This window comes from Zosterops lateralis (assembly GCF_965231275.1).
Source record: "Zosterops lateralis genome assembly, chromosome: 4".
Classification (NCBI taxonomy): domain Eukaryota; kingdom Metazoa; phylum Chordata; class Aves; order Passeriformes; family Zosteropidae; genus Zosterops; species Zosterops lateralis.
In genome coordinates, this window is record NC_139765.1 from 39,105,703 (window position 1) to 39,133,174 (window position 27,472).

At 40.7% G+C, this 27,472-nt stretch overlaps 1 protein-coding gene across 3 annotated transcripts; it reads left to right on the forward strand.

Annotated features, from left to right (window-relative positions):
- Positions 1-672: 672 nt before the first annotated feature.
- BEST3 (bestrophin 3) lies at positions 673-22,481 on the forward strand. 3 transcript variants are annotated; one of them, XM_083859642.1, is made up of 11 exons: positions 673-796; positions 2,231-2,288; positions 4,505-4,674; positions 6,359-6,453; positions 7,004-7,237; positions 12,377-12,531; positions 13,223-13,300; positions 13,718-13,870; positions 17,005-17,085; positions 18,386-18,537; positions 20,933-22,481. In XM_083859642.1, exons 3-11 carry the CDS (start codon positions 4,523-4,525, stop codon positions 21,846-21,848), a joined length of 2,016 nt encoding a protein of 671 aa, XP_083715768.1. In that variant the 5' UTR covers positions 673-796; positions 2,231-2,288; positions 4,505-4,522; the 3' UTR covers positions 21,849-22,481. The 3 variants fall into 3 exon arrangements, with proteins under 3 accessions (XP_083715768.1, XP_083715770.1, XP_083715769.1); XM_083859644.1 differs by lacking the exon at positions 20,933-22,481 and adding an exon at positions 20,262-20,370; XM_083859643.1 differs by lacking the exon at positions 2,231-2,288.
- Positions 22,482-27,472: the final 4,991 nt, after the last annotated feature.

The window sequence follows — 27,472 nt, forward strand, 5'->3', positions numbered from 1 at the left end:
GGGAAAGAAGTCCTATATAAAACCTCCAGTTGCAGAAGGGTCTTCACGTGCTGAAATATACAGTTGTGAATAGGTCCACTGAGACTTTTGGCAGCAGCAACTCTGCCTGTTTTGAGGGATGAGTGATTTCTACAGCATGCCCCAGAGACCTGATTTCCCAAATCAAATCAGCAAAGCAGAAATGCAGCAAATGCTGTACTCCAGGATGGGACCAAGGTGCAGCTGGAACACATTTTCAGGTTTGGTGGGGTTGTCTCTGGTCTTCTTATTTAGAAGTAGTTAATCAGTGCTATTCATTGATGTGTCTTCACAGTATCATGTTAGAGACACACCACTTTTCAAGACAAGTCTCAGAACAAAATGCTTCCTTCTTGTCCATCCCATCTTGGAGGAAATAAAATGCAAAAAACCTGTATATGCCAGCCAAAACCACTGCAAGATTCTTCATTCAAATGAATGAAAGGTCCTTCCGATGGCAAGTGGCGTTATAATTATAGACTAGAAAAGAGCAAGATCAGCAGCTGCTGCTGCTGCTGCTGCTTGTGTTTGTTCCCTGTGTAACTGACAGGACAGAGTACTTGGCAAAAACAGACTTCCAGAAGTGGAAAGACATTTTAACCCCTGTTCTTGTCAGTCCATTCCTCTTAGTGCTCAGCACCAGCAACCCCTTGCTTCAGGTTAAGGGAAGAGCAAGGTGATTATTAAAGATCTGAACGGGACTTGGTTTAGGACTTTTAAGAAAGAGGAAGGGTCCAGGATTTGCCTTCAGGCTTGGATTGCTGAATCAAAATAGCAGGTCAGTGGATACAGCATAAGCTTAATATGTTTTTATAGTTGGCTTAACTCAAATATCTCTCAGTTACTTTCTCTTCTATGCTGTAAACTAAAAAATAAGGTGAACAATGACAAGGAGTAGGTCTGCATAGAGATACTATTTATTTGTACATTCTGTAACGAGACTTTCTTGGTCAGTTAGGAAACACTGATGGCTGTTATTTTGTACTGTGGTTTCTCTCTGAAATCCTAATGCCTCCTGAAATTCTCAGCCAGGTAAAAATCCATTTACAATTGGGTTCAATATTAATAGAGAGGACACACTTTTATTTTTAGCTGTTTATGCCTAAAGTCTTCTGATGATCTTAGCAAAAGTGGAGTAATATATAACTCACATTTCAGTCTGTGTTTGAGAAAGTTTCAGAAAGGAAATAAACACAGAGTAAAAGAAAAAGCAGCATCATAGATATGAGTCAAGGTCTCTACACAAATGAAATGGGCATAAACTTGTGTTACGTCCTCAAAACTCACAAATTCATACCAGCAAAAAGCCTAGCCCTATATCTGCTGATGAATTTAAGGGCAACATGATAATTACAAATGTTTTTCATGACACTGGTGCCTGTGGTATCTGATCTAATGTACTCTGTCCTTCTTCAGCCCTGGCCAAAAGAGTGCTCAGGGAGGAATGTGCTGGGGGGCATCATTATGCTTTGCTCTTCCTGTCCATCTCAGTTTTAGCTTTTTAATTTCCTGTGGCCATAAGTAATGTAGGAAGGACTCTCTGCCAACATTCTGCCTGTGAACCAAGGGCTTGGGACCACCGTGCAAGAGCCAAAGTCAGTGCAAGGCTTTATGCCAAAACTTCCTGTTGTAAGGAGAGGCTGTACCTAAATGGTAGTTCTCAGAGAAGTTGTTCTCAGAGAAAAAAAAAAATGCAGATTTAAATTTGTGTTTGCTGTGTTGAGAACTCTAACCAGACAAACACATAGCTGTCTTGCATAGCTTTTGTAGTCTAAACTGTTCTGTAATAACCTAATCTGACCTAATGTATATTTAAAGACATTGAATTATGTTGTCCTGAAGTCCCTATTTGAACCCAATGATAAATGTTATGGAAAGCATTTGCTTAGCAGGAAGATAAAACAGGAGTGTACCACAGGCAAGGAAAGGCAGGGAAACTAAGGAACCAAAGCCTAAAATTGCTGTAACAGTCCCACTTTTCTTTGCCCCATTTCAGAGGGAGAAAGAAAAAACAGATGCATCCAGTGTCTTCCAAGAGTTTTTATTCAGAGTCAAGGGAATTGAGTAAGGTGATGAGAGATGGCTGGAGTGTGATTAAGTGAAATATAGTTGCTAGAATCAAGAAGAAAAATTGCATTTTATGGATAAAACTTTTGTCTCTGTCTATTGCATGGGGAAATGTTCTTAATCCTGATTCCTCTTATCACTACAGCCCTGCATTTGTGGCCAAAGCCCATCCACCAGGCCTCGCAAGACAGGATTTGCTTCAGGTCTGTAGAGAAGGTAGACCCACTTTGTCCAGCTTAGCTACTGACCAGTTTCTGGCACTTTCCACTTTCTGATAGCTGGGAGGAACCAATCCTTCCTGAACCTCCTATGCAGAAACCGAGTCATGTTTTTGACACTAATGGCTGCCTTCCAGCAGAGATGCAGGTGCTGTGAAGGTGCTGAAAGCAATCTTTTTTCCTCTGTGGCTCACATCAGAAGAGACCTCATAGAAAGTTTAACAGGTGCCCGTATCACAGGGGAGACCAGCAGAATCCCTTAGCCCCCGTCTGTCTCAGTTACGTGAATTCTTCCTGCAGATCATCTTCTGTCCTACAATTTGCCCTCAGCTTAAAGATCCTAAACAAAGAGTGACTATCCAGTCCCCTTTTCTGATATTTGGCTGCCCCCACAGCAATAAATAGCATAAATAGCAATTTATATTTTATTTCATCCTGCGTTTGTCTAACTTCATCCTCTCCTTGTGGCCCTGTGTTGTGCCGATGGTCTGGGTTCTTGCCAGGCTATAAGCCCTCCCATTATCAGACATCATTTCTAGATGGAAGTCCCCCCATTCAGTCATTCCTACTGGAGATTTCCATTACAAAGTGGATATTAATGGGAGGATAGAGATACACTTGTTGGTTATATGGCTTAAACACATTCTCCACAGCATCAATGGGCGAGATCTAAAGGCTACTACAGCAATTCCAGGAAACACAGTAGATTTTTAAGCTTTTTTTTTTACCCCATTCCTCCCCTTTAGCCCAGCCATAGATTTCTTTCATTGTTTATAAAGCCCCACTTTTGGTGGAGAATGGACATCTGTGCCTTCATTTTCTTAAATATTGCATCCTGACCACAAGATTTTTAGCAGATGGGACTGCATTTCCATGCATGCCAGTCAGACAAGTTGGCTCTTACAATGACAGCAAAAAAATTAAAGGTCTATGCCAAGGCTCAGGAAAAGAAAAACTATCATTTGGATTCTAAAGACCAAAACCCATGAACTCATGCTTCTTAAAAAAAAATCTTTAGGGCCATGCTGGCAAATATTGAGCAGTCATTCTGCAGAGGAAAAGAGACAGCCTGTCAGCAATACAAGGCCTGTGGTGTTTTTTCCCTGCTGATTCTCTTGGTGCATAAAATAAAAAGTGGCACTTTTACAGGTGAATTTTAATGGCTTACTTTATGCTCTGCATCAGAGACACAGCTAAGATGTAAAAAACAGTTGCTAGGAGTTCAGATTTTTCTCCCCCACCCCCCCAGTAAATTTGCTACAGTGGCGTCATGAAAATATAAACAAGAATCATATTTGTGATGCACAGTAACTTTCTTGAGATTTTTTTATGCTTCTCCTAATTACTCTCTTTCTTGCGTGCTGTATAAAAGTGCTTTCATTCACATTTAGAGCTAGGATTTGTTTTGTAAGCATATGACAGTTTCTGTAGCATCTCCTTGCACTGGGTAAGTAAGTACCAAACCCAGCACAAAGTATTTACCTGTGTATTTTCAGTTGTACTTTAATTACAGTGTGTCTCACACTACCTACCTGAGAAGCTCTATGGCTTGTTTTGCATGGCCATGCAATGATGAAGTATTGACAAGTGTGTCTAGCTGCCAAGGAGAGAAATAACAACATTTATCCAGCTGATTTCAGCTGCTGTCGTAACTGTTAATGAAAAGGGCAGTCTCCAAAGCTCATTTGGTTTTTCAATGATTATAATTACCACAGCCAGCTAAAAATACTGGCTGGAGATGTACATGCATTTGTGGAATTTAGCTTTACTTCTCTTACCAAGAGGCTGAAAAATTTTGAAAAAAATGTCAAGCAAATTTTCTTCCTATCCTTTGTTCACACTAGTGTGGAGCAAACTGAGAGTAAACAGAGACTTAGAGATGTAACAGGTTCCTGCCACTGCCATCCAGAAGGGTGGCCACATTCCATGTTAACTGCTGGGTTTGGGTGTCACTGACATAAAGCCCAAATACAGCCTCGTGTAAGTCAGTCTGCAGGTCTCAACAGGGCTTGTAAATGCAAGATTTTTATTTTTCCCTCTCTTTCCATATATATATGAATACAGTCACCATGTATTTATGTACACATACTATTATATATTTACATGTATATCCATGTATCTATCTATACAAGGGTACATTCAGGTTAGGATATGCTGTCTAAAATGTTGTTGGTGTCCTGCTTCTCTTCTACTGTTTCTAGGCCCAGCCTACCACGACGATGACAGTCACTTATTCCAGCAAAGTAGCAAATGCCACTTTCTTTGGATTTCACAGATTACTCCTAAGGTGGAAAGGCAGCATCTACAAATTGCTGTACAGAGAATTTATTGTTTTTGCTACTCTTTACACAGCGATAAGTGTATTATACAGGTACACTCTTTCCAATTCACATCTCATTAAATGTTATACTGAAGTTTCAGACTTCCTAGTGTTAGGCTGATGAATGATGGGGGGAGGTTACTATTTACTTGTTGTCCTTTCCTTGGACATTTTCTAATGTGCTTACCTTTCCATGTTTACTGTAAGGTTCCTGAGGAAGTATGTAGAGTGTCAATACTGTTTATCATATTCAGCTGATTGTACTTTTAGCCTAGCATTGAGCAAATATCCTACTGAACTTAGACTGAATAAAAACTCAGGGCTAGCCTAGATTATACAGCTTTTGTCATTCTGACTTTGAGCTGTCAGTTGTGAGCATGCCTCCCTGCTTTAGATCATAGGTATAGACCTTTTGTTCTCCTTGCAGAACTCTTTGGTTGCTTGGTGGGAATTTAACAGCACTGAGAGGTAATAATTTTAGAGTGAACGTGAATAGCCAGGAAAAGCAAAGTTTTGCTTCAGTCTAGGAAGGCATTCAAACTTGATTTTTAAGCTTGGAAAGAACCAAGGAAAACTGCATGGAAGCCAGACATGGTCATTATCTGTCTGTCACCCAGCACCTGGGAGGAACACATTAGAAGAAGAATTGCTTTTTCCACCACGGTGTGAATTAAACACCATATGACAGATGCAATGCATCAATTAGTACAGTGAAACTTTTAATTTATGAAGTACATTACATACAAATATCAAAATTGTGGTTCAGTTCTTTCCACGATCTCTAATTAGATCTCTGCTTTTTATTCAAAATAAAAAGAAAATAAGCTTCAATTTTTCTCTGATTAATTACTAATTTTTTGTTCAGTAATCATACCTGTAAGCAAAGAAAGAAAATTATTGCATTAATACGTAAAGGAACATGAAAGTCTCACAGTTATTTAAATTAATCTAGTTTTTATTGAAATGTCAGGCAATTGAAGACCATGGTAAATACACCACAGAAAGCTTTCTATATGTGCTCCAGTTTTTATTGCACAATTGTAAGCAAAACCCACCATATATTTGTTATATGTTCCTTTTATAAGAAATCAAAGAGTAACCATAATACTCACCTATACAAATGAAAAAAGGATTATACTGAAGCTGTTTGTATTTCATCAGATAACTTTTCCCGTGGGCTGAATCTACAACCATGGTCTATTTGCTATCATTTGGTGAATATTTTCCTGATTGCAAAATAAATACAGTTGTATTTTAATCTTGTGGAAAAGAAAAAAATCATCGGAGCAAGAATAAAAAACCTGTCGCAACAATATAACATTTTCAAATCAGAGGAATTCAATAGGTAACTTTTGCAATTCAAGCATACCTAAGCATTTCCATTAAGTACCAGTCTGAAAAACAAGAGTAAGCTCTACTTGAAGACTTAGAGCTTGCAGTCATGTTTGCTCTGTATGGGACAGCAAACTGATTCTTCAGATATATTGATCCAATTAGTAGTGCCAGTCAAATTAGTCCTGAGAAAACCACAAAGAAGGGAATGATACTGTTGTTTCTTCCAGCTTCTTTAATACTTGCCAAAAGTGTTCAGACCTTTACCTTTAAGAATTTGCTTGAAGGCATTAGCCTTCAAGATTGCTCCCCAGTGCAATATCTGATTATTTATATGCATTTGCACTCAGTAGCTAGTGCCAGAATATTATGGAAGGACAGATACATTTTATTTTTGCTGCAGATTTTTTCTTACAGGTAGCCAAAAACGGTTCTTTGAAAAATTATCAATTTACTGTGACAAATATGCCGAACAAATCCCAGTAACTTTTGTGCTTGGTAAGTACCGGTTAAATGTGAAATTATTCTCCAACTCTGTCTCTCTTCAGGCATTTTGTGAATGTTGGTGTATGGAAGCATTTCAGAGCTGAGAGGCATGTGGGAGCTTAGAGTTTCACAATAAATCACCTGCTTCCAACTGGTTTTCTCAAGTTCAAGTTGCTTTTATCATGGCAACATTTATGCTCATGTTCTTAATATACTAACAATAAAGGTTTCCATATATCTGGATCTAGATACATATCTCTAGATCATGCCCAGTAACAGCGATACCTTGTACCTTGTACAATGAACTAAATGCACCCTAAATTTTACTACAGAAGAGGAAATTTGGAAATTTGTGGGTATGAGATACTCAGCTGGAATGTACTGTTACATTGCAATGTCCATTGAATAATTAGTATTTATTGCATCCTGGGTTTTGATGTGGCTTATTGCATTTATTCTGGGAAATGTAGCAGCTTAGTAATATGAACAACACTCTGAAAACTAAAATTAAAGTGACTGAAATCTTGATAGGCACTGGACTTTATTTCCTTCTGACCCTCAGGTTTCTATGTTACTTTGGTGGTGAATCGCTGGTGGAACCAGTTTGTGAACTTACCATGGCCAGATCGTCTGATGTTGCTCATCTCCAGCTGTGTCCAGGGCAGGGATGAGTACGGGCGCTTGTTAAGGAGGACTCTCATGCGTTATGTGAATTTAACATCTCTGCTGATCTTTCGCTCTGTCAGCACAGCTGTGTACAAAAGGTTCCCCACCATGGACCATGTGGTAGGAGCAGGTACTGCACTTTGCCTCCCCAAAATTGCTTTTCTTTCCCTCATAGGTGGGGGCTCAGGGAGGGAAGGAGCCAGCCTCATTTTTTCTTGCCTGTGGCCCCATGTGTGCCTCATACTGACTGGCGTCAAAGCAATCACCTTTTTGTTAAGTGACTTAAATGACATAACCTTAAGAGTACATCTTTAATGTTCTTAAAGTCTTTAGCAACACTATAGAAATCAAATGAGTTTGACACTCTTACGTGAATCTGTGTTCATGCCCCATGGAGTCAATAGGCATGCCCCAAACACTCAGGCATATGGAGCAGGTACAACATTCTTTAAAGCAGAAACCCGCCAAAGTGGCAATATAGTATGATGTGGTAGGAGCGGTGACTTGTTATATTGTATTGCCTCAATGTCTAGGGTATAAGTTGGTCTGGTGTATCAGAGACTGATCTCTGCAGGTGCTTCACAAATACAGCTTTATCTAGATTTTTATTTAAGTAGACTGCATTTTAAATAGATAGCACATTTTAAGTGTTGTGATTTACGCAAAAAAAGCCCTCAGCCCCAAGGGTTTTTTCTTTATATTGAAAAACTTAACTTAAACTTAGTTTTTCAAGGATAAATATACTAAGTATTAAAAATGTCTTTGTTTTCTGTTTCTTTCAATAACACAGTGAGTGTAATGATGGTGAAGAGAGTTCAGTCATGTAACCCTTTGATTGTCTATCAAGGACTAACTATTCAGTATTTAAAGGCAAGGTGTGTCACTCTGCCTTCTGACAGGCATGGTCAGTGTCAGAGGTAGAACAGCAATGCAAAGATATGGGGATCTGTTCCAAACAGAAGTCATGTTTTCTACTAAATGTCTTGAATTTCTTAAAATTATTCCTTTTTCAGAGATTAGTAAGCAAAGTCATAGCAAGTTAAAATATGCAGTGTGTTACACACATTTCAAATATGTGTGAGAAGCTTTGGATATTAAAAAAAAGAAAAGCCAGGCAGAATGCACCAAACACTGAAAAAAACCCAAACCATTTATGTTGGATTCATTGAATTTTAAAGGTCTCTTCCTTGTGCTGTGTAACAAAACTGTTTACCTGGGCCTGCGATGAGGTCAAGGAAGCTTCTGTCACTCTCCCCAGCAATCTGCTTCTACTACGCACTGGAAAATTACAACATTTCCAGGCAGCTAATCCAGCTCTGCCTCCCTATTGCTAAAGACAATCTGTTCCAAAGAGACAGAATGTCACAGCATTGTACCAAAATTGTAGACTGGAAAGCAAGTTTTGATTGTTGTTATTTTTTACAGTGAAAAATCTTCTCCCATAAACTGTGTATATAAATGTAGATAGTGTAGTCAGCTCTGGATTTCAGCACTTATTTTGTAGGTTTTAATGCATATTGTACTGCAGAATTTTTATTGATGCAGTACTGAGCATTTCAGGGTATATTTTGCTCCTATTAATATCCAGTGACTTAGACAATACTCTGTAATCATCCCCTCCCTAGCTCCCTGTGGCATTGCATATCAGACTGCATGGGAGGGAGGCATTTAATATGAATGTGAACAGCACAAATTTGATACTTACAGCACAGTCATCATTAAAACAACTTACAATGATTTTGCGTTTTGCTGTCAAACTGAGAAGTGCTATGACATAACTATTGCTACAAGCTTCTTTTTTCAGCAAAGAAATGCTTAAATTCATAGATTTTAAATTTGAGAACAGTACCACAATAATCTAGTCTGACTCACCCATAATACAAGGGACAAGAGCTAGCAGCACCCTTTAACATGCTGCAATTTCTGACTGAGCTCTAATACCTTCTAGGAATATAATCAGATTTAAAATTCAGATGGATATACTGGAGACTACACCTCATCCTAGGTGAACAGACATTCACAACAGTAAACTTGCTGCTGAAGAGTGACGTCTTATTCTCAGTCTGAACTTACACAGTGTTATCTTCTATTCACTGGATTTTGGAAGAGGTTTGAGTTCTTCTATTTTTAACCATACCTTTTTGCTCAATAGTTACCTGCTAGCAGACTGCATAAAGGCTTGAATGAAACTCAGAAGCTACACCAACTGTAGTCTCTCCCTATAGGATACAGTCTCAAGTGGTGGACCTTCTTTTTGACTCTTTTTCATGTTTTAACATTCTTTATGGAACTGTAGACAGTAGTTCCACATATATTCACTCCTTTATGATGCTGACTGCTGGGGCACAGATGCTGTAAGTGTCAAATGCCTTGCAGCCATCCTGAGCACAGCAATCCTCTTCGCTGCAAGGTGCAAGAGGGAAGTTGGATGCTCAAGAATACAACTGTTGGGAAACACTGAAGAGAAACAAGAGGTGTGAGCTCAGCAACATGAATACCTATTGATGGCTGAAGATTGCAGTCCCAAATCCTCTGCTGGAAGGAAGAACCTGAATTAACTCTTTCCCACAAAACACAGAAGCAGAAAATGAAACTTTTAGCTACTTGATCATGTTCCTTCTTCTCTAACCACTAGTACTAAAAATATTTAATGTGAATAACCTGAACCAGTCTTGTCTCAAACCACTGAGTCTCAACAGGAGAACTGAATACTCTTTGAATCACTTATGGAAGAGCATGAGTGATTTTTCACCAGCCAGGCTTGTGTTCTCATCAATCATTTCCCTGTTAGATCTCTTTGGCTGACACTGTTCACATTAGTGTCTTTTGATTATTTATTGATTGTACTCCATGTCACTCTTCTGATACTTTCACAAGGATTCAGTGCCCTGTCATTCCTTAGATCATTCTTTTCAAGATCTTGGCACAATATTTGACAAATATTTCCCATTTTCTGGAGGTGCACCAGTCTTCCAGTGCTTGTCAAAACCAGTATTCTTGTTTATAGAGTTTCTTGGTTAATTCTTTGAATACTCCTAAATAAAAATAGTGTGACCATATTGAGAAACCATGGAATTTTAATAACTGAAGTTTGATATCCTAACCTCTATATTTGATGGAATATAAAGTGTTTCTTTACCACTGAAATAACAATGAGGTATTCTGAACTGTATGTTGTCTTATTGCCAACAGTAAGAGCAATTAGTATTTTCTGCAATAAGAATATTAGGCATTATTGATATTCATCAAAGAGAATATTTCATCAATATTAACACAAATACTTCAATGCCAATTTTAACTTTATAATTTTAAAAACAAAGACTTTGTTGATCTTTTTAAACAAAAGGCGCCTGGTTTCAATGGCAAGCCAAACTGATCCTTGCTGTTCTTTGGGACCCCTTCAGTCTGTGTCTTTCCGGAACTTCCAAGTGACTTGCATCCAGTGTTTACTCCAGACTCAATTTTTTGGTTTTTCTGTCTGTCTGTTTCAGCCTGACAGAAGCATCTTTTCCTCTCCTGTAATAAGCAGGTTGGCAGGACAAAAACTAAAGGCAGTCTGAAAGACTGTCTTTTAGGAGTCAGGAGTCATGACTAGCAGGTGAATTTATCAGGGTTGCCTGATTGCTTCTGTGAGGTTGATTATGAGGAGTGGCTGCGAAATGCCCAGGGAATTTTTAAAAGCCTTATCTTATTCTGTTCTGAAATTCTATGTACTGGTTCTTGCTACTGGATATTTCCTCTTTCACGGTGTTTTTCTGTCCTGTCCTTGCCTTCCTTCTCAGTAGTTGCAGTATTTCATACCTCCTGTGTAAGCTTGTTCCAACTGTACGATACAGACACTTTCCTCAACAACAGAATATTTAAGATCACTGGCACTGGCAAAGCTCTTTTAATTTAATTCACATTTCTATGCAACACAAATTATTTTCTTTATATTTATTTGTTTGCTGTGTCATGTATCTTTGGCAATGTTAGCGATAACAGATATATTCTTAGTTACTAGTTGGAGCCTACTGTCAATTCCCTCACTGAATTTTCAGCATTCAGACTTGTAATTGGTTGGCTGAGGTCCCTATTTTGGGGATGTCATTTTACTAACTTTGTCTTATTTCAGAGCTAATGTCAATACAAAAAGAAGCTTTATACCCACCCTGATAGATGTTACACACCTGAGCAAAAACTCAGATCCTCCAAACATGACAATTACTCCAATACCAGAAAATCCAGGATTTGGACAAAGGATAGTGTGCATTTTCTGAGGTTGTTTTTGTCAAAGCCTGGGTGGAAGGAGGACAGCAGAGCAGAGCTTTCTTCCCCAGGAGGGTAGAGGTGTTGTTCCAAAAGCCAGCTGCTCCCTTGCCAGTCCCAGGCAGAGATTGGCTCTGGTGCAAGATTTGTCACACACAGCCCTGGCTCCCTGGTTATGTGACCTTGGACTTGCTTGCAGCAGGGGGAAGCAGGGCTTCACGAGGCAGGAGAACTCTTCAGGAAACCTAATACCTTCTCAGCACCCCAGCAAGGCCAATTGCCAGGCAGAGAGCAGCTTCAGCTTGCAGGCACACAGCGTGTCACCTGGCCCCCTTAGGAGCGGGATTTCTGTGCACAATTCCCTCTTCATCTTTTTGCATGCCTTCATAACCCCAAAGAAACATCAAACAATCTGTCAGTGAAGTATTTCACTGGCAGAAGGCACACACTCTGTTGGGCTCTGTTTCGTGTATGCACTTGTATCCTCTGTTGCTTGCTCACTGCTTTGTAGATACAACAAAAAATCAGAATCAGGTCATATAACTGCCCTTACAATATATGTTAAAATGCTTCTGGAAAGCCATCATTGGTGAAAAATGTTTCTTGACTGATATATCCAGTTCCTAATTTTTATGAAAGCAGAACATGAAACTAGAGAGTAAGTTGTACAATTCATAGCATTCTATGTAACTACCATATGTCACCAGTTAGATATGAGAATACATTTATAGCAAATTTTTGCCTATATTGGTAAAGAGGAATTTAGCATAGGTAATTAATGCAAAAAAAAGTTCTTTCAAGCAAGATCTGTCCTGGAATTGTTTGTTTGTTTGTTTGTTTGTTTGTTTGTTTGGGTTTTTCTTGTTTTAAAAAGGAGGTTACTAGTTAGAATTATGAGTTATGTTTAAAAGAGTTCTATGCAAATATTATGTAAACAGATAGAAACATATTCCAGAGTTATAGTATCAGTAGTACTGAAAGCACAGAATAAATGAAGGTTGTTTTGGTTTTTTGGTAACAGGTTTTATGACAAAATATGAAAGAAAACTTTTTGATGACCTTAAGTCTCCCCACCTGAAATACTGGGTCCCATTTGTCTGGTTTGGAAATTTGGCATCAAAGGCACGAAAAGAGGGAAGAATTCGAGACAGTGTGGATCTGCAGACACTGATGAATGTAAGTTGAAAAAGGAAATCTACAAAAAACTAATCTGAAATTGCTTTTCACTTACATAATTGGTATTATTTAGTAGGCACAGATCTCCTGTGTCATCTAAATAACTTCACTCAGGATTTATCCCACTTTTCTTTGTGTACCAATGTACACTTAAACACACACAGCAGTGTTCACTGCAATTCCCTCTAATATGACTAAGAAAGTATTGAAAGAAGCAAAATATTGATGAGTAAAAAATTATTGTTAAATCACTCTAAATTCATTCTCGTTCCATTGTTAAAACTATGAGAAATGAGAATAATTTGGCATTTTGAAGATTTTTATTATCAGCTTCAGAGAAGATAATCTCCCTGAATATTTCATTAAGTGGTAAAATATCCTTTTTATGACATAATATATTCTCTTTCATGTACGACTAGACTGTGAATAAGATAAAAACAGAAGACGAATTGTGAAGAACTACAAAGTATACTAAGAACTCCAACTCCATAAAGCAAGTCAACATTCAAATGGGGTGCTGGGTACAGTTATAGTATCAATTTACATATACTTTACTTTCTTTTCTCCCATTGTTTTATATCTGCAAAAATGAACTGCAGCAAAATATTTATAATTCAGAATTGTACCTCATGCAATTTTATTTCATTGTGGTTTCTTGCTGGTTACGTTTTGGTTTTTTCCCCCCTTTTAGGAGATGAATAAGTACCGGTCTTGGTGTAGCCTTTTGTTTGGTTATGACTGGGTTGGAATTCCACTGGTCTATACCCAGGTACTAAGCTATTATCCTGTTGAAAATTTAAAACACAGTTTCTATAAAAGGGGAGTTGGTACCAAACATTCATGGTATAAAACATTCATAGTCTCGACCAGAGTTTCTGAAATATTGAGCACTGGTTCACTCACACAGGATCATGAAGGCCTGGCTAACTATTTAAGGTGTATTTAATGAAGAGCTGTTTTGAAAATCTTGCATAATTTGGAAGAGGGGAGGGAAGCACTGAAATGTTTTTCTGTTTCCTGAGTGTTCTTCCTGGCCATAATTATTCCTGTGGCCTCTGTATTTGCAATACTTCCTACAGATTTATAAATTGTATGGCAAAAGGCAGACAAAGACCTTTGGGTATGGGTGGCCTTATGCGTAAGATTGTATTAGTTCATTATTTCAATGAAGTTCTGTTCTTTGCAGGTTGTTACTCTCGCAGTCTATACTTTTTTCTTTGCCTGCCTGATAGGACGTCAGTTTTTGGATACTGACCAAGGGTACCAGGGACATGACTTAGATATTTACATTCCAATCTTCACACTGCTGCAGTTCTTCTTCTACGCAGGATGGCTCAAGGTAAACTGAATTTCTGGACAGGTGATGGGGGGAATCCCTGGAGGCTGGTCAAGGTGTCAGATCTGTGACACACCTTTAAAATCACCAATGAATACTGAAATTACACCAGAGGTGAATTCAGCCTGAAGTGTTCTGTGGTCATATAGAATTATCATGCAATACAGTGACAGAAAAAACCTTTCTCCCACACCATTCTGCAATGAAGAACTATGGCTGTGGACCTGGCATCAGCTGAAAGGGACTGAATGATACATTCTTTTCATGGTCAAAGCTGATAGTATCTGCTGTTACCCTCATCAGATGCAGGCAATTAAAGGCCTCCAGTTCCAGAGGGCTATGAAAGAATGATGGACAGTATTGGCTAGAACTCCCTGCATAAAAATGTTCATTAAAAAGAAGAGTCATGGACGAATCGGATGCTGCCCATCAGTCTGTTGATGACTGCTAGGCTAACGTATCACAATCAATCTGATAGTTGAGTAATTATGCCACATATCTCAAGATGGTTCTCTCTTCTGCAATAGATTGACTAGAAAAAGTTTAATTGGGGTCCATGTACATTAGATTCCCTTTTGTGTTTATTAATCATGGATGGAAATTAAGAGCTAACTTTTCTATTAGAATACAAATTGAACAAAGTTGGCCAGTTTTAGAGACACCTTCCCACAGTCAACTCCAAAGGGCAGAGTAGAGAAGACAGGACACCAAGCTAGCGGATGTGAGGAAAAGTAAAGTGTGTGCCGGACAAGCTCCTCTAGTGTTGTCTCCTAGGAAATGAGGGGGAAAAGGATTTTGCCTCATAGGGACCAGCCTGGATGGGAGCAGGAGAGAGAGAAAGGGAGGCTGGTACCTAAGTGAAGGTAACAACTTCTCCTGGAGAAAAGTGAAGTTTTATGTCTAGGCAGTATATTCCTGTTATACTAGAGGGTTAAAAACAGTAAGCTGTTCCTCCTGACTGCCCTGCTGTTGCTCCTGGGAGGAAATGGGTTTCCCTTCTTCAGCACCCAAGGATGTTTATAGCATCTCTTCCAGTTAGGCTCAGAGCTTCCAGCCAGCTCCTGGCTGTGGCAGGTATGAGATGCCATTGTAACTGAAAAATCTTCTGCATAAGGAAATGAAAGGGAGGAGAAGTTTTTAAAAGTTAATTTAATATCAGCCATGTTTCCTCAGACTGGAGGTTCATCCAAACCTTCAGTGTCCCAAGTTGGGATACTTTTGTCTTGAAGGTTACAGCCAGTTTCCTGCTAAGCATGTTGGACTTTGGCTGCCTGGCAGTAAAAAGGGCCCTGAGGTATTGACTTCCAGTAACTTGGCAATTCCTCAGAAATAATGTGTAAACTGAGCTCATTCCTTGGCCTCAAGCCTGGTCTGTTGCACCTATAATACAGGGCCAAAGTTTCTCATTACATAAGACACTTCTAAATCCCTATTTTCATTACAGGGACAGATGAACTGTCCAAATACAGAGTTTACTTGTCCAGCACTACATTCCTTTCTGAAAAATAAAGTCATGTCTCATATGCCAGGACCAGGTCAGCCAAAAAAAGCCACCACCACTGTCTGCTCTGTTCCAGTCCTCACTTTTTTAAGGTCATGTGATATGTTTTATGGTGGATTTTTGGGTGGTGGTCCTCTGGATTACACAAAGTTGATCCATGTCTTCCCTGGAGAGCCGCAACACAGACTGTGTTCTGGTTCCTCCCCATTGCACTACTTTCATAGATGTACCTATAATCTAATACTATGTCAAGGAGTGTGAGCAGAGGTGACCTCTGTCTCCTTTCATTGCTCCCACCTTACAGGCGTTTTTGTAGTGTTAATCTACTCAGCAGTTTTTTTGTTGTATGCCAATGCTGGCCTGGGAAGTGGTGGCCTTGGGGACTCTGCAAGTGCTTTTCCACAGGTACAACCTAGAGGCACAAAGGAAAAATATCCAGGGAGCAATGGCCTTACAGCTATAACTTATTTAGATTATAGCTGTCCATAGTGGGGTTAACAAACAGGACTGATTAATCATACAGTTGCTTTACCCATATCCACATTAAACCAAGGACCCGACTGCTGCTCCCGTGCATGGCCTTGGTAACCACAAACAAAGCTTGGAAGGTTATCAATAATGTGATCAGCTTCAAAACCAGGGCTTAAAAAAATAAACAGAATGGAGCGGAGAGGAAGAACCAAGAAAATAGGAAATAGAGAAGCAGTTTGAATTTCTTTTTTTTTTTTTTTTTTGTTTTTTTGTTTTTTTGTTTTTTTGTTTTCTCTATTTAATCTTTTTTTTTTCTCCATCAGCAGCCATGTGCTTACTCTCCACACAATGTACTTTAGTGATCACAGTGGTGGGGGACAGTCTCTTAGGGGTTTTTCACTGGATATGGGGAGCCAGAGGGGGTTCCCTTTCCAGACTAGTTCCCTGACTAAGGTACCTCACCACAAATGTGTCTGAGCTCACTGTCTGATTGTGTCCTCCACAGGATAAGCTTCTGCTCTGCAGTTTCAACCACTCCAGGTACAGAAACCCAAGCCAGCAGGCTGAATTAAGAACAGACTCGGATTCTGTCTCTGGGATTTGGTTAGCATGATGCACAGAGTTCACTTGAGTCAAGTTTTTTTCTAGGCTGCTTTTCTTCAAAAAGCCTTGGAAGGTTGCCATCAGGGTTACTGCTGATAAAGAAGCAAGGGCTAAGGGCTGAGGTGGAGAGATGAGCTCTACACCCTCCAGCCAACTTCAGCTGCAAGGCTTGGGAATAGTAACCCCATGGGCTCATGGACTATTGCAGACAACAGTGCAATAATAGAGCCTCTAGCTGCTGAACCATTCATTTAAATGAGCCAAAGACAGCAGTAAGGAAAGGTAATGACTATTGGATGTGACAATTACCTTGGCCCAGACATGTCTCAGTTCCCAGTAGGCCAGTGCTGATGATGGTGATTGACAGCGAGGCACAGAGATATGAATCTATAGTGAAAGCAAGCTGTTCCTTCGCTAGGCTGGCAGAACCATCACACTGGAGCTCAAGCTATGATTGCAAGTGACAGGCAGGGAGAGAGAGAAAATCCAATCCTACTTTCTCTGCAGCAGTAGTCCTGACATGGCATGCCAACCTCTCTTCACTGTCTCATTTTCTTTCCAGGTGGCTGAACAACTCATTAATCCGTTTGGAGAAGATGATGATGATTTTGAAACTAACTGGTGCATTGATAGAAATTTACAGGTTGCTGTTGTTATTTCTACTTCCATCTTTAGCATAGGTTATCATTACATCTAACTATGTCTTATATTCAGGAATAAATCAGGGCAACAAGTGCCAGCAAAACATGTTCTTTCCCTGAAGGATTACCTGTGACTGTGATCCACAGAGTTTGTTTTCACAAGCTAATTCATCTTGATTTTGGTATTTGGCATTTACGATGCCTGACTAAACATGCAAACAGCTGACCTTAAATTATAAGACCACTCTATGTCTGGAAAAACTTGTAATGTAGGTCAATCCTGCAAAATCCAAAAGTCATTCCCATATAGATAAGAACACATTTTGCTAATCTGAATGTCCCGAGATTAAAATATTGCATATGAACTTTCCTTTAAAAAGAATGGTGGCAAAAATAGTAAAAAGACCAAGCAGGGCCCTGAACTAACCAGTACCAGGATTCATGTTCAGATACTGTCACCCTCAGCAGTATTTGTGGTCAGCACAGGAGCCAGTGTCCCCTGTCACAGGGGCTGTGACATGACAAGGGTACAGTTTCATTCCAGTTACCCCTGATTCCCAAAGAGCTCTGGCTGTTGTGCTGTCAAGGAGCTCAGAGACATGAGGAGGTCCCACAGCACCCACTGCTCCCCCTGCACAGAACCAAGCACAGGGCTGGCTGAGCTGCTGTCAGACTCCACTTCAGCAAAGCAGAGCCCAGGAGTTAGGGGGAGCAAGGGCCAATTAAACCACCAAATTAAGCAAAGTAATCAGAGTAAGCCAAACAGGTATGTGCAAGAATGGGAAAGGACTTCACACTGACAAAGTTGCTCTCTGGGTTAGCACCATGTCAGGATACTAATGCTCCTGTGCCATAGAGCTTGTGTAAAATTTATTAGAAGGATGTTCACATAATTGATTTGGAATGTCTTAAAATGGCAATGAGGCCTATCAGAAAGATTCTTGACCTCTGAACATTTTAAGGAACACGTGTGTAATACTTTACACAGATTTTCCATAGCATATGATGGACCACACTTAACTCATTATACATGCAGGAAGGACTTCAATCTGGCACAACTATCTTTGCAGTATAGAAGATTCAAGTTATGATAAAATGTATGTTTCATGAGTATAGACAGATATAGGGGGTTTATTTTATAATACTGAGTCTCTTCCTAGTTCCCAGGCCATCATACACAGCTTATGTTAAAGAGTTTCTGAAAGAAATATTTACCCATACAGTCAACATAAATATATAAAGGAAACTATTTAATATACTCCACTATGTTGAAAGTGACATGATTTATGCAAAAAATTTAAGGTTTCACTTCTGGCGGTGGATGAGATGCACATGAACTTGCCAAGGATGGAGAAAGATATTTACTGGAATGATACCTCTGCCCGGCCACCCTACACAAAAGCAGCTGCTGATTACTGTATTCCTTCATTTCTTGGATCGACTATTGAAATGGGGTGAGTGGCACTACGGGTCCTTAATGCTATCAGAGAGGTCCCCACCCCAAGAGTCTGCAGTGATTGGGAGTCAGTCAGTGCAGGATGTGGGCTCTGACAATACTGCAAGCAGAGAAGATGGAAATGGGGAAAGAAATTAGGAGGGAGTGGGCAAGCTGGTGTTGGTGGGAGGATGTGTCCAGCAGTCCATGTGTTCATCCAAGTTGTGCACACATATCTTAAATTGTATAATCAATAAATAGAGCATGTTTGCAGGGAGGGTTTGTTGATAGTCTCTGAACACATTTGTTGATAATCTCTGAGCACAGGATGATACCTGAGGACAGTGACTGATTTTTCTTAATAATGCTTGCTTTGCTACAGCTTCTTCATGCAGCCCCAATTAGAAAAAACAGCTATTCCTTTGTTCATTTAGTTAGCAGATGACAGTTAAAATCAGTCCAGATTTTTGTGAAGATCAACAAGAAATCATCTTAAATTTGTATGACTCTTCATTGACTAATAATCCTGGCATGGAAGTTGAAATGGTCAGATTTTGTGAAGGTATGAAGAGGATTTATTTTCAGAGATCAACAAAGAACAATGGTTACAAAGAATAGAGGGTATGGGATTGTCCCCTGTTGTCAGATCTATATGAGAAATCAGTGGCAGGCCAGTTAGCTTAGAAGCTGTTAATTTAAATACTTGTGACATGCTGTAATATAGACAAGCCAATAAGTGCAAATACCATCATGCCTGAAAAAATACCAGGCAAGTAGATGTTCTCATCTGAAAACCTTCTTTTAAACTTTACAGAAACTGGGGTTTTAACTTTAAAAATTATCTCAAGATATTTACAATATTCCCATCATTTCCTACCTTCATCAAAATAAAATGTCTTCATTTTTTTGTTTCATTTGGCCTCAAAATTGTGCTTTTCTCATTTTTGTTCCTCTTATTTTTTTATTTTTGCATGCATTCTACTACAAAAGATAATGATTTATATGAGTTCCTTTTATCACACACAGCCTTTCTGAAAAGTAATTTCCTTCTGGAAAAAAAAAACATAAAATGGCAAAAAGAAAGGTAAAGAAGAAAGTTTAAAAAGTAAAGAAGAAAAATTCAGAGCATATATTTTATTTTAAGGTAATTTCTATGGGGAAAAGGTGGGAAAGAAGAAACATCATTAAGTCTGAAAAAAAAAATTAATAAGGAGTATTTCACACAAAAAATTAAGGAAGGAGTGAATGAAAAGTAGCTCCCTGTGGAATGAAAACAGCTCTGATGTGTTGACTTCTTATTAATTATCTTCTCATCTGAACCATTTCTCTGTTCACATCTCTAAAAATAATGGATAGTTGTTATGCAAACTTCAAAAACTACCTCTAAAAATTCTTCCAAGTCCAAAGCAAATATATAAAACTTGATCCCAAATTCAAAGTCTTCTCCAGTCACCTCAAGCTAACATCTGGAACAGGTTGCCCAGAGATGTGGTAGATGTCCCATTCCAATAAACATTCAAGGCCAGGTTGGATGGGGCAATGAGCAACCTGATCTTGTTGAAGGTGTCCCTGCTCACTGCAGGGAGGTTGGATTAGATGCCTCTAAAGGTCCCTTCCAACATAAACTATTCTATGATCTTCATTAATGCTGAATGAAGTTCCTCTGTCCCTCCAGATTAGTGTTGCCTGCCTGTGCTCCTTGCCTCAGATTTGACCCAAGCCCCATTCTTGTCCTTAGAACAGGTAACTGGACCAGTTTGGCTTGTCCATACTGCTCTGATCAGTGACATGTACTGAATTCACTGGCACATGCAGCAATAGTTGTTCTCATGAAACACCAAGGCGGTGCAGGAGAAGAGTACCAGGTACAGGTGAGACCTTCAGACACACTGTCATGCCCCAGAAGTGAGTGAGATTTGGCCATCTGAGTAATTTCAACATTTTTTGAAACTGCTGTCCTCTGTTAACAGTGGGTTAAAGCAGTAGCTTTTTCACTGTTGCTATTTTTGCCTGAAAGATTCTCCTGAAAAAGTTACTACAGCCCTGAGTAGGGTTCCTTTCTCCCCTTTCCCTCACCCTGAGCACAAGCCTAACCATGTGGAGCTGCCTCAGAAGGCTGCAGCTCAAATATGAAATGGTGCCAGATGTCTGACTGAATGCCCTCCCAGCCTGGTCCTTAGGAAAAGAGTCAGCTGGATGTGAGAGTTCTCTCTGTGATCTGGCTGATTCAAAGGCACAGACAGTCTTTCCTGGCACCCTCATCCTTTTCTTCCTTCTCTTTAGGGACACACTGCGGCCTTGGTTCCTATGTCTTGGGTCCTATGTCTGAGACAGGGGGATAAGGGATAAATGTGCATAGAGACCCAATGCTTCCTATATATAAGTGACATCTACTACCTGACTTTGTTTGGCAGGCTGGCGGATACTGAATTCCTCTATGGGGAAGAGTGGCCTTGGGAAGAGGAGAAACACCAGAGACAGTATTCAGTTTTGAGAAGAGTCAAGAGGTTTCTCAGTGTCCATGAGGGTCCTTCATACCCAACTCACCACCGCTACAGTCGGCAGACGAGTGAGAACTCGGTGTTTTTCCCAGCAGATGAAAAGGGGCACATCAGACGGCTGCAGGAAATGCACACAAGAGGGAGGCACTCTACCTCAAGCTTCAAGAGGAAATATGAAGGGGTTACCAGAAGTAACAGGCTTCATGGTAGCCGAGAGCTAGGACCCATAACAGAAACCTCAAGGAATGAGACACAATTTGGTGACAGTGACACCTCATCTGAGACAACCAGGCCAGTTCCTGAGGTCATCATTTCTGAAGCCCGGGAGATTGAACCTGATGTGCTGGACAAACCAGACCTGCCAACAGAGCGCTCTGCAAGTGTGCCAGAAGAGAAGCTCCAAAGGATCCTATCTGAGGCAAATGTGGCTCTTCTGAATCAACACTTTTTCCCCCCAGAAATGACTCCATATCTCCCAAGTTCAGAGGTGCATCAGTCACTTCCTAGTGTGATAGGAGAGTCCAAACATGAGCCCCAGGTTAGTAACATAGCTGGTCTCATAACAGATCATGAGAGAAACCTTCAGCGATGGAGTTTACCAAGCTTCCATAGTCCTAGTACAGCATCAAATGCTGATGCTGCACCGTCTTCAACAGATTCTGGGACAACTTCACAGCACAGTTGTGTTTTTCCATTCAGTGATGGAAAAAATGTTACTTCTGCTTCTGCTCCACAAACATTTGAGATGCAGGACTTATGGGAAAACCTGGACAGTAAAGAAACAGCCATAGTAGAATTTTCTAATGAGGAGAGTGAAAGAAAACTTTGACCATTCTTCATCTGGGTTTGACTGAACTTCTTGTGTTCTCTAGAATGTGATTCTCACACAAATTTGTTGAAAGTGCAGAAGGGCAGACTTGATATTCAGACAATTCATGAACAAGATACAACAGAGGATTTGGGCACCTAAATAGGAGGCATTGTGGTGACATAGTTTAAGCCACTTGGTCACTGGCTTGAAATCTGTTACCCTGTGGGAAATGCATTTACAGGGAGAACTGGGAGCCTCAGGATGTATATGGCAGTGAGGTGTGTCAACTAGAGGTGTGTCAACATAACTAGAGGAAACACTAAGGTTATCAGAAGAGTGGTTCTGTCCACTTTGGATATACACTGAACTCTGCTGCCTTTGTTCCATCAGCTTAAGGTCCAGTCCTGTAGGATCTACCAGCAGTTTTGTTTTCCACTCAAGTGTCTCAAAGGCAAAGATGTAGACTCAATTCCTTACTCAGCCTGGAGAGATTCAGCCAACCATCTCTCACTGCCTGGAGGAACACTTGAAAAATCAGTCCCCTCATTTGTGCAGGACAGTATTCTGCCTCACTCCTGATGAAGCTATGCCACTAAAGAGTAAAAAAAAAAAGAAAAGGATTAAATGTTTAATTTCATCTTTAAAATGGAAGGTGCAAAACAGCTGATGAGCATGGGCATGGGACGTCTGAGCCTTGGAGCACATACGTGGCATATGCAGTCACAGTTTATTGTAAAATGAGGCTCTCAGGTGGCTTCCCTAGATCAGAGGGCTGCAGCATTCTCTCAAGAGGTGATGGAGCTGCAGGTGCAACTGAGCTTAGGGCTCCACTCTTGTGGAGATCTTCAGCTGGAAGTGCACAAGCTGTAGTCCATCCCAGGCAGACAACAAAGTGGCCCATGACTCCTACCAAAACTCTTCTCCACTTCCTAAACTCCTTCCCCATTCCCATACTGCCCAGATGTACCACACACGTTCTTAATTAACCCAAACTTGAGTCACCATTAGGTGGCTCCTGCTGCTCCAGGGATGACCAAGCCACCTCCCTGAACCTGCTGATAGCGACCTGGCCTTTCAGCTATCACTCCTGCAAGAAGCCTAAAGTAGGCCAGGAAAGCAGCCACAGCTCCTTGGGTTTAGCTCTCACTCATATTTACAAAAGTGCAATCTGGAGCATGTTACCAGCATTCTCCCAGGAGTGAGTATCCAAGTAGAGGACAGACAAAGGAGAGACAAGGTAGCTCAGAGACTGAAAGAACAGAGAGAAGGGGGGACCAAAAGTTGCGAGTCTGCAATAACTAGCAAAAGCAGTATGGACTGCATGGACGGCAAGTCCACCCAGCTCTCTTGCTTAGAAGGTGGCACTTCAAAACACAAACCAGCCTCTCTGCCATGGTAACTGGCAACACCAGAGGCTCCTGGGAGACTTTAGGACTCCCTGAACCTGGGAAGGGAATGAAGAGACCTTCCTGCTCCTGCTCTCCTACAGCCAACAACTTAGGTGAGGAGCCCTTCTAGCTGGTATCACATACATCTATCTCATCTGGGTAGGCTTTGAACAAAAATCAACTGTCCTCCCACTTCTAATTCTTCCAGCTTTATTTCAGTCTGGAAATTGGCTCCTGCTTCTGTATATTACACACAGCCTAAGCAGAGCCACACTCTCAAATCCTCCAAAGACACTAGACAACAACACGTATCTCATTAGTTTAGGAAGCAGAGGACACTTGGCCCAAGGAAGCACTGTTTAAACTCATATTGTGTGAATTCCAGTTATCCAGGGAAGCCAAGCACAGATTTGCGAGGCACCTATGGACGGATTCCTTCGCACCACAAGATGAGGTGACACTGGTGTCTGACAGCAGCTTATTGAAATTCAATCACAGTTTGGAGTCAGGTGTTCTGGTGCAACCTCACCCATGCCACTCCACAACAAGTCTTCAGGCAATTCAGGTTGCTATGCTGAGGTTTGACCAACAAAATAAGAAACTCTGTGGAGTGAAATTATACAGAAATGAGCAACGCCTTAGCCTAGCAGTCCAATTCTCTGAATGGCCCTTATGCAACTTCTGGAAGCATTCCCTTTTTCCTCCTGATTTCCTCTTTCTTCTTGTAGCTAAAGCCACACTTTTCAATTCAATGTTTCTCAATCTAATTTCATCTGCAATTGTCAAGGAAGTTAATTTACCAATGAGCTTAACTTAATTAAATGGCTAACTTTAGGTATAAACAATACATTTTAAGGACAGCCAGACAGCTCCAGTCACACAGCTAGAAACAAAGTAAAAGTAACTGCTCTCCTCTATAGCACTTTTATTAAAGTCAGGAGAGCAATATAAGTTTTTGGGGAGTTTGGCCCTACTCCTCCCATGTGCATATATAGGAAGAGTTTTCAGCAGCGGTGAAGGAAGCCTGGCCCATTCTTTAGCTCTCTCTCCTCACAGTACATAAGCTTGAGGAGCTGTGCTTCACACTGTAAGGCAACTTAAGCCAGAAATTAGAGATGACTCTTAAGTGTTCACCACAAATCTGCACTGAGAGTCCAGCCCCACCATACCTCCTCCCTCTAATCCTTCACACAGCTTCCACCAGGGCTTAAGGTATTGGACCAAAGTGCTCTTTGCCCCCAACCCAAACATCAGCTTGTTTCATCCCAGCACTGCTAAGCATGAAAAGCTTTCCCAGCTTCTCAACATCCAGCTCTGCTCATCTTCTTCTCAGCCTAGGATGCACATTGCTGCATTCCACCAGGACATTATACATCAAATCAGCAATGATTTTGCTACCTCTCCCACTCACTCTGCCAGCACTCCCTGGTGCTGCAACATGTTCATTTCTTGATGGAGGCTAAGGGTAGCCACATAGCAGCCACAGTAGGCAAGGGCTTCAGGTAAGCCCCACAGAGGTGTCTATTACACATGTAGATGCATGCTGAATCAGGAATTACAGCTCTGAAGTCACACAATGCAATCTGTAATACACAACCAGCATTTCACACAGTGGGCCAGCTCCAGGTTAGCTACAGTATTCTGTTCATTGCTTCTGAAGAAGCTAGTGCTAGGATGAGCTACCAGAAAAACTTAGTCTCCTCATTTAGTCTGTTATCTCACTTTGGCAAACATCAATGTACTCTGATTTGTATGAAATTATCTTTTGGGATTATGTGCTCTCTTAGGCACTTCTCTCAGTAAACTATTTGCCTTAGCATGGTAAACAGAGTATTTTAGCAAACCCAACAATCTACCATTCATGTTCACAGCTATAAGCAATGCTGAATTATTGCATGAATAAAGGCACTTTGAGAAACACCTGGTTGTACTGAACACTCAAGAAGCACTTCTGGCAAGGGTTTGACCCATCATGCAAATCAACTTGATGTCTACCAGGAACAGCAAGGCACTTACAGAAGCTGGCGAAGTTGGACAAGGATAGAACAGGACCAGGATAGACAAATAGGTCAGAGCAGCAGTTTGCTCCCATCAGATGGTGTTAATCTTGAGCAAGATCAGATATATCAGAACAAAGAGAGGGCCAGTCCCCATGCATGCTGCCTGACTTTCCACCTGTTTCTGGGATGTGCTCACAGTCTGTGCTGGAATTAACAAAGCCAAGATGTCAGTGCTGGGACTGACTGGCAGCGGGGACGTGTCCCATAAAATCTTCTTTTGTAAATAACAGGTCTCTAACTCTGACTGCAAACTAATATTTGAAGAACATGTACATATTTTATATATAATGAAAATGTACCAGAGTGTTAAATATGCTGCATAGTAGAGAAAACAAAAATACCCTGCTGCTGTGAAATGAGGGACAGGACTTTATAGATGTTTGTTTGTCTTGGTTCATGACCAAAAAAATGACATTTTCTAGTTAGCTAGAAAAATAAGTTAGCTCATGGTCATTCCATTCTTTAAGAGGGGCATGGACAAAGGGTAATAAAGGCAAGATTGTCCTGAAATACACGGTAACTTCACACAACTCAGTCTCGTCTGCAGAAAGAGACAGCTGGCAGCAGAGTCTCCTTTGCTAGAGGCTGATAGCCTGGATGCCAAATGCCTAACACAATGTGGCTGCAAATAGAGAGTCATGAAAACAGGCACCAGAGAGAAAGATTATATTACTAGGAGGCAAGATCAGTATTTCAGACATACCTACAGGAAAAGTGTCCTGTTTTTGTAATACTTACTGAGTCTTACAGCTGAAAACATAAAATTTAAGGGGCTGTGATTGTGATACCACCAAGGCCAGCAATGGATATTGTCTTTGGTCTGTGCCAGGCACATCCAGACAGACAGCAGCAGCAAGTGCCTGGGGGACACCAACCTCTGTCCCAGTGGTGCCACCATAGGGCCAGCCTCCATCTCCCCATGGCTCTGCCCTGCTGGGGAGGTGCCCAGTGCACGTGGCTGGGACTGCAGACATTTTTTGGCGTTAGGAATATACAAGCAGCCCCAACACATCAACACATGACATTTTTTTTCCTCCAGGACAGAGAGCAACCTGAATTTTCAACTGTTGTTCCACCCTCAACTCCCCTTCCTCCCAGCACTGGAACCACTGTAAAGAAACATAAAAGGTAACTGAAACAGCACTAAGATCAAAGCAGATTTTGTTTGGTTAAGTTTTATTCATACGTATGGGGTCAGTAGCAGCTTTAGCAATCCAAACAAATACTCCAATGGGTAGAATTTAGGTCAATCTTTTGCCAAATCGGCGCAGCTACCTCTGGCTGTTTCATCTGAAACTCGTGCTACTGCTGACAAGAAGTGGCTGAGCAAAGAGAAGTAAATGTGTAGCACTGGTGCATGGCTCCCATAACTCATCTGAGGTGGAGGAACACTGGTATCCCTTTGCACGGGCTGCAGTCTGGGTTTTCTAATGTGAATAGGTGCTGCTCCAGCTGTTCACACTGCCGAGGGGGAGAGGAGTCAGGTGCCAAAAGCAGCATCTGACCTAAGGTGCGGACATCAAATGCCAAGACCACAAAAAGGAGAATTACCAAGGGATAATGAATCCCAGGGAGAAGGCAGGTTTGAGACGTGGTGTAAGGAGCAGGAAATCATGCAAGGAAAAATAGTTGAAATTAGTGGCCACACAGGTATCAGTCAAATTCCCTTTTATATAAGCTGGTTGGAGCAAGCTAATTTAAAGAGAATTTCCATGGCACTCAGGAAACAAAGTTGAATAAAACCCAAACCGTGGAAAATAATGATGGAAGAAAAGCTGTAGGAAATGAGGTGGAAACTAGCACATAAAAAGAAAAAAAGGATAGCCAGACCAGGCAGGACTAGGATTCGTTTTCCCCACACATAGCTGCAATCTTTTCAGCATGGCACAGCTCAGCATTTTTATTCTTCCTGATCTTTTTTGCAAATCTGAGTGCTGAGCTGCTCTGCTGCTTTATCCTGAGAGCCATAGTGTCCATTAATTACTCAGGAAAAATCGTTTCTCCATTGTAAACACAAAGATATTTAACCAAACTATATAATTTTGGACAAGGATCACTGCAAAGTCCTTAAAACTTGGTGAGGGACAACACAATGTGCATGTAGGTTCAGAGTTTCAGTAAAAGCTCTTCTTCACAGATGTGTTGAAGATCATTGCCTTAACTTAAGTTAAGACAGAATAAATGCTATTAGGGC

Bases quoted from the DNA above. Each gene is read 5' to 3' on its own strand.
- BEST3 (XM_083859642.1), top strand. From the start codon at position 4,523: ATGACAGTCACTTATTCCAGCAAAGTAGCAAATGCCACTTTCTTTGGA. The intron at 13,301-13,717 runs GTACTAAGCTAT...TGTTCTTTGCAG, and splicing joins TTCCACTGGTCTATACCCAG to GTTGTTACTCTCGCAGTCTA. The intron at 13,871-17,004 runs GTAAACTGAATT...TTTTCTTTCCAG, and splicing joins TCTACGCAGGATGGCTCAAG to GTGGCTGAACAACTCATTAA.